A 7,369-nucleotide genomic window follows, 5' to 3' on the forward strand; every position below is an offset into this window, starting at 1 on the left:
CCTGATGTTTAACTTGTAAGCTAGCTAATGGGTGTGCTACTTTTTTGTCATATTGGTAAAGAGAGATTGTTGGTTTTGTAATTTCTACTAATGTTATTATCTTATTTTTCTATCAAACATTAATTTAATATGTATTTTGCTGTTATATTAATCCATCAAGATTAGTTGATTTTGTGTATCTTTCAATTCCGCAACATACAACATATCAAAAATTAAATATTCTATCTATTAACCAACAGTTAATGCTTAGGTTTGGTTTTTTTGTTAATTCGGTTTTGGTTAGGTTTTCTGCTCACCGAGTGACAGAGAAAGTAATTTTTTTCAACCCATGTTGGACACACAAATCTTTGACTTTATAGAATTAATTTTTTTTCAATCCGTGTTGTACACGGGTACCTAACCTAGTTCACCATATATACAAGTTAATAACTCAGCTAAGTTCACACTGAAATGCAAAAATTATAACAAGTTTAAGAATAATATTAGATTAATCCAGCATACAATAAATATTCGATCCTATAGGTGTCACTTATTTAGTATTTATCATGATATGTATTATACAAAAGGATGTAAATATTTTGCTACAACTTCAAACCGCCTGGGACCGTATCAATAATTTAGCATCCAAAATCGTAAGACACGAGTCCTTGCAGCTCGGGTCCGTTCAATCTGTTGTTTTCAAAACTAAAAACAGCAACAAAAACAAACCATTAATTTAAAATCCCATTTGCGTGGTACGAGAATGAATCCATGAAACAAAAATCACTCTTGAGACATACCTTTCCATTGGGAAACTTGAGAAAGGGCCATCGACAGGTATCGTGCCACAAAGATCGTTATTTGAAACATCGCTGAATGATCAAAAATATCAAATACAAATAATTAATTAATCATTCATCATCTAACTGCTAACATAAACGTGTTACATGTAAGCAAAGCACGAAACCTTAAAACTTACAAAACTTTAAGGTTAGAGAGTTTTGCTAGTTCCCTTGGAATGGCGCCGGACAGCTTATTGTTGTTTAATCGCCTACAACTTACTATATTAGTTCGTACAACTAATTAAAGATATAACATTAAGTTAAAAAGAAAAAATATATGCTTACAAAAATCTTAAAGACTTCAACTTAGAAAATGATTTTGGAATTTCCCCTTGGAAATTATTGCCATATAAATCCATGCTAATAAGGTTTTTCAAATTTCCTAATTCCTCCGGGATTTTGCCTTCAAAGTTGTTCCCATAAAGTTCCCTGCAATTTAACAACAATTTCAACATTTAGGTTTCTCATTAACCCAATAGAATAGATATCAACATTTTTTTTACCAAATATCAGTACCGTACCAACACAATATGTACCGATACCAGTTTTTTCATGTTTTTATTATCGGTACCATTCGGTTTCAGTATTTCGTATTTTCAGTGGTACCAGTACTTCGGTACCAAAGTATTTGCCTATTCGGTATTTCGGTATATGGTTTTACTTGTTTTTGTATTAATATTTTTATCCCTAAAATAAAATTCCATAAAATCAAGAATTTTTATCTAAATAAAAATAAATAAAATCAATTATTTGTGAGAAAGTACAAGTATTGAAGATGCTTGAGTTCACCGAGTTCCGGACCCAAAGCTCCAGAAATATTAGAATTCCCCAAATCCCTGAAATTCAATTATAAAAAATAACACAAAAAAAAAAAAACAATCAAAAATCCTAAAATTAATAAAAATATTCAGAAATCGAAAGTGGGTATCAAGAATCTTTGAATCTTACAAACGAATAACATGATTATTAGCATCGCAGGTAATATGAAACCAAGTACAAGGATTTACAAGTGTCGGATCCCAGCTCTGTAACACATTTTTGGGGTCAGAAAACTTAATTCTCAAAGCATGTAATACAGTTCCTGCAAAAACAACATCAAATATTAATAACTAAACACGAATCAAAAGATGGGTTTTCAAGAATTTGAACTAGGGATTATAACCCATGAACAAGAATCGTTAGAGCTTTGGATTTACCTTCCGAATTGGTGGATAAGATAGGGGTGAGAGTTGACAAGAGTGATAATAAGAAGATCTTGAAGCTAAAGGAAGCCATTTTTATGAGAATTAAGGAGTTTGGAATTGGGGTTATGATTTATGAAGAAGATGAAGAGAAGAAATGGTCAAAGTCGGATGTTTTGGTCAAACGAAAGACAATGGAAGATGCTGGGTGTTTGTTTTCTATTGGGTCAAAAGTCTATGTTTGTATGTTTGGTTTCACATGGCTACCTGATATGGCATTTGGTTTCATGTTTTTAGTTTTTTAAGTTTTTAACCGTAATTTAGAGAATAAATAAATAAAAATTGTTAGTTTATGTGATTTGAACTTGAGATCTCTCGTATCACTTTAACTGAGATCACTCGTATCACTTTAACTTACGGTGTTTAAAAACTTTACTTTTATCAATGGACCATCAAACTTATTAGTATATTTGGCTTCATGTGAATTTAAATGCTTACATTAACATTTACCGAAAAAAAAAAAAGAATATTCTCTTTAGTAAAGTTATAAAAAGAGTTAATTACTCGGATGATCTATATAACATGTCTGTAATACAAGTTTGATTATTGATTTTGAGAAATCACATCTATAAAAGTTTAAATCCTTAAACTCAAGTTTATTAATTTGATGTAAAATGTTGTATTATGTATATCAATACAACTAACGCAGGTAGTTTTATCACATGGTGGTTCTTGGTGGGGAGGAAATAGCAATAGCAATAGCAATAACAATAGCGTTAGCGGAAAAACTCTTAAAATAAAAAAAGCTCTTAACATGTCTTTCTCGAATGCTTTATTATATAGTTTGGTATATATGTATAGAACTGCCTACTCTAAAGATAAAAAAGAAATATGTAGATAAAAGATTTAGCTCGACATGTTCTTTGCTTGACCAACTCAACATAAATCCACAGTCCAATCATCAAACCATTTTTTTCAAATCGAGACCGAATCGTAAAATTTATAAACGGATTGAACCCAATTCACTTCGGTTTGGTGAGTTTTAATAGTTTGCTAAGATTTAAAACTCGTGACTAGAAACTGATGCTTTAGAACAAATTAGTTGAGTGCCCGCGCGAAGCTGCTACGTCAACAATTTGCAACGCTATACTCGTTTATTTTGATTTATCAGTCATCTCGTGATATATTATATAGTACTTTTGTTAGTTTTGTTATTCGTGTAATATTTTACAAAAGTTCGTAATATTATTTGTTTTTATTAGTTATTAAAGTTTTCAAGTTAATAGCATGAATGTGGCATGTATAATTCATAAGCATTACATGGCTGTCATATTAAAAAAGTTTTAAGTGGTTCACCACTCCTGCATTATATATAGTATAAATATGCAAAATTTGTAATTACTTAAAAAAAGTTTTCATATTTAAAAATCAAAAATCATCGATCGCAATAATTTCAAATTAAATAAGTCATTCCCACTTTGATTGAGTGGTAGAGTGGTTAATATGTGAAATATAAAGTAAATGATTCAAACCATGTATATTGCAATATTTTAAAACAAATTAAAAAATCAACTTAAATAAAGATGAAATTATTCTAGTAATTTTAGTTTTGGTGCAGAGGAATGGCATATTTGTATTGGGATAAAACATTTGTTTTAAGCATTTTTTTATGATTTAAGTATTTAACAAAATTTTAACTTTTACCTCCATAATTTCATTCTTATTTCTATTTATAATAACCTATTAATATTACAACATAATCCATAACAAATAATAATTATGGAACTTGTGATTATATAGTGGCCTACATTACGCTATGCCATTTTATGAAATTTTTATAATTTTGTTCGAAGTTAACACGAAAACTTATATGTGTTAAAAACCGCTATATGACTTTTAAAACGTGTTAAGTTTTCGACGTTGTTTTTAGATTTTTTTACTCATTTTGTCAATATAAACTTCTCATTTATGTTTGTTAAAGATCAGCATACAAAGTAAAACTTAATGTAAATGGCATTCCTTCATAACATCTATTTAAGTACCATAATAATAATGTGGCACTTTATATATTTTGAGCTCAAATTTCTTAATGTCTCCAAGTTTGAGTTCATTTTGTTTATGTTCGAAGTCGAGTTAAGACTCGTCTCAGACAAAATTGAGCCATGTTCAAGTTCGTTTCGTTCCTTGATAGAAGCTTAACATGTTTACAATAGTTATTAGGGATGAGCTCGGTACCGTACCGATACCGAAAATACCGTTCCCGAAAATCGTGAATTCTTGGTACCGGTACTGAAATATTCGGTTCGATACCGGTACGGTACTGGGAAAGTACCGGTACCGATGGTAAAAAAATCTGGAAATACCAGTACCGTACCGTACCGATCACGAAACTTAAAACTTTGGTACCGAATTTGCTCATCCCTAATAATTACAAACTTATATAAGATTAATGCTAATATTTCTTGATATAATCTAATGAAAATAGGTTTCACTTGATATTAAAACATATTATAGGTTCAAGAGATGTAAGTAATTACAAAAAAAAAAAAATATGTTAATAATTTTGATCATGCAATAATAAAGTCAACAATTTGCTTCAAACTTATATTTAAACATATTTTTATAGGTTCATAATTGCATTAAATGCCATGCTAAAAATAGAAAATATATAACATAATTTGATTGAAGTAAAAAGACCATACTTGTAACTATATTTGAAGTTACAAAAGACCACATTAACCTTAAAATTTCATAACCTTATGAATTGTGTGTCGTACAATTAGCAACAAATCTTCTACCTCTTAAAAAATTAAAAATAGTAGAAATTAATGATTAGGCAAATTCCCAATACAAACAAACAAAAACAATTACAAGAAATAAGTAAGGACTAAATGCAATACTGTCTATTATTTTTCTCATTGATCGGTTCCTAACCGAATAAGCACTTATGCTAGCAGCACAGATCGAAGACAAGCTGCTTTGGTACATTCGAATATCTGATTTGTATTGATCATCCAGATTGACTGCTTGCAAATCACCGGTTTTGAGGGTGTAAACGAACAACCGACGTCTTTTACCAATATGTCCAACGGCGGTCAACAATATGTCCCCGTTTTTGTTTAAACAACCCGAAATCACTACATTATGCATCGCATAATGTAGACGAATGCAACAATGCAACACCCATTCTTCCTTGTTCAAAATCCACAGCTTGACCCCGACCAAGCCAGGCTTAAAGAATGCATATCCGAGTTCACCCTTTAGATCAACCACTCGATCTTGCATCTTATAGCCTGACAAGTTTTGTTTGGGAGGGTCTGTTAACCCGAACACCTCCATCTTCACATCAAACCACACTATTTTTCTTTCAGCATAATCGGCTGGCCAATATTGGTCACCCAACCAATGCAAACGTCCATGAGCAAACACACCTTCACCGCTTATCAGATAAGCAGGGTTATGCGCAATCTCACGCCACGACCTCATCCCCAAGCTATAAACCAAGGTGCATAACTGTGTTGGTCTCAGATTAATGTTATGTTGTCTTTTATACATAACACACACCGTCTTAAAAGTGTTGGTGGATTCATCAAAACCAATCCCTGCCGCGAGTGATCCGAACATCCAGACAGTCTTATTGACGAGTGGCAACTCGTAATATTGTTTGCTAAGAGGATTGGTAACTGCAAACAAGACGCCACGAAACGTGTCTAGATGGTAACGGACCAGGGTTAAGCCATTGCATGAACCTTGAACCAAGTTATTTGTCTTAGCGAATACGGAACTCTTATACCACATATTCATGATGGGCTCCTTAGTACAAGTACCTTGGGTCACACGCAAGGAACTGATTTTCAATAGTTCCTTGGCGTAAACACTATCAGGCGCAGGTCGTTCGAACAAGATTGACGTGGTTCTTCCTTGACATTAATGGTTTCAAGGTAAGGATCGTTGATGTATTTGAACCATAGTTTGCATACACACCGGAAACGAGCCAAGGATTTGATGGGCAGTCTTGACAAGATATCATATACAATCTCTGGAGGAAAGTCAGGAAACTGATCAGCCATTGATTTCAATGTGAGTTTGATGAATGATGGTGGTGATGATATTTATTGATGAAGAATAGATCAATATATAGAAATGTTATAACAAACTTGAGCCCTACGTATAAACACAATATATAGAAGATTTATCACAATGTTATAATGAATGAGTGATTTTTAAATATATAATGATAAATATAAAGCATGATTAAATTTGGAAAATATTATTTTTACCAAAATAAAATATACAAGGCCGGTAATTAAGATGAATGTATTTGCTAATATGTTAATTTTAATAAGTATGTTTCAATAATATCAAAAGAAATAAATAATAAATTATTTTTGTTTTTCATGTGAAAGGAATACATAATTACGTGCTAACTTAAGCTACAGTAGTTTGTTAGTAAACTAGTGCAATGATTACTTGTGTGTTACCGAGAAAATTCGTTCGGCGTCGGTTCAGTTTGTTATAGTATCGATTAGAAGTGTGTAGTATTTTAAAACGGGCTTGAAAAGCTAATTGAATTCAAATTTGAGTGTTTGAATTCAATTTTCAAATAGTCAAGTTCGATTTAGTTCGAATTCGATTAAGCAATGCAATTACGAATCAAACGAATTTATGATTTTAAATTTGATTCGAAATTCAATATGTAAAGGACTACTGATTTAATTATATATATTTGGGCTATTAATTATTGCTTAGGTCCAAAGTCCATTATCCTAAAATCTAAAGTATATCTCCAAACCAATGTCAAAAAATGTTTTTTCAAAGTTCTAGCATTCTACTCTAATAATAAGCTGACAGCTCCTATACATTTTCAAATCGCAACAATAAGTTCGTAGATCACTAATTCGCAAATGACTACTGTCGTAATGTATTACCATACTTTAAAGCTAGAAAATGAAAAACCGATAAACTATTAAAACACATTTTAATTTTGATTAACAAATGATTAATGCATCTTGAGAAGTCAATTGGTAATGATACAAAATTTCATCTTTATGTTTGGGATCGCTTATTTTCACCAACTTATAAATTATTAACTTTATGAAAAGTAATAAGATGTTTGGGATTGCTTATATTGTGAGAGAAAAAGTTTTATAAGTTACAATGTTATACACTACTAGAAAAATAAGTATTTGTGACCAACATTTCGGTCGCAAAATGGTCGCAAATTCCCTGTTGCGACCGTTTTGCACGGTTGGAAAAACACAGGTCGCAATTGCTCGCGATCATTTTGCGACCGCAATTATTTTGCGACTGAGTGTCGTCGCAAATCTTGCTACCAATTCTGTCGTCGCAGATCTTGCAACCGCTGCT

At 31.6% G+C, this 7,369-nt stretch overlaps 2 protein-coding genes across 2 annotated transcripts; both read right to left on the reverse strand.

Annotated features, from left to right (window-relative positions):
- Positions 1–455: 455 nt before the first annotated feature.
- Positions 456–2,233, reverse strand: LOC143603338 (leucine-rich repeat protein 2-like). Its single transcript, XM_077080159.1, has 7 exons — positions 2,018–2,233; positions 1,770–1,902; positions 1,586–1,657; positions 1,107–1,250; positions 959–1,030; positions 780–851; positions 456–684 (listed from the first exon to the last, which is right to left on the reverse strand). Exons 1-7 carry the CDS (start codon positions 2,094–2,096, stop codon positions 618–620), a joined length of 639 nt encoding a protein of 212 aa, XP_076936274.1. The 5' UTR covers positions 2,097–2,233; the 3' UTR covers positions 456–617.
- A 2,601-nt stretch (positions 2,234–4,834) lies between these two features.
- LOC143603342 (putative F-box protein At1g55070) lies at positions 4,835–5,806 on the reverse strand. Its single transcript, XM_077080161.1, has one exon. The coding sequence runs from the start codon at positions 5,804–5,806 to the stop codon at positions 4,835–4,837; it is 972 nt and encodes a 323-aa protein (XP_076936276.1).
- Between the last annotated feature and the right edge of the window lie 1,563 nt (positions 5,807–7,369).

Source organism: Bidens hawaiensis, unplaced genomic scaffold (assembly GCF_021521415.1).
Source record: "Bidens hawaiensis isolate Kalapana, Puna unplaced genomic scaffold, B.hawaiensis_p1.1 tig00061358_1, whole genome shotgun sequence".
In the NCBI taxonomy this organism is placed as follows: Eukaryota; Viridiplantae; Streptophyta; class Magnoliopsida; order Asterales; family Asteraceae; genus Bidens; species Bidens hawaiensis.

What these genes read in the sequence shown, in the direction of transcription:
- LOC143603342 (XM_077080161.1), bottom strand. Translation starts at nt 5,806, where the DNA reads ATGAATATGTGGTATAAGAGTTCCGTATTCGCTAAGACAAATAACTTG.
- LOC143603338 (XM_077080159.1), bottom strand. Translation starts at nt 2,096, where the DNA reads ATGGCTTCCTTTAGCTTCAAGATCTTCTTATTATCACTCTTGTCAACT. An exon ending in CTCTCTAACCTTAAAGTTTT is followed by an intron (nt 852 to 958) that starts GTAAGTTTTAAG and finishes TTGATCATTCAG; the next exon opens with CGATGTTTCAAATAACGATC. An exon ending in TCAAGTTTCCCAATGGAAAG is followed by an intron (nt 685 to 779) that starts GTATGTCTCAAG and finishes TGCTGTTTTTAG; the next exon opens with TTTTGAAAACAACAGATTGA.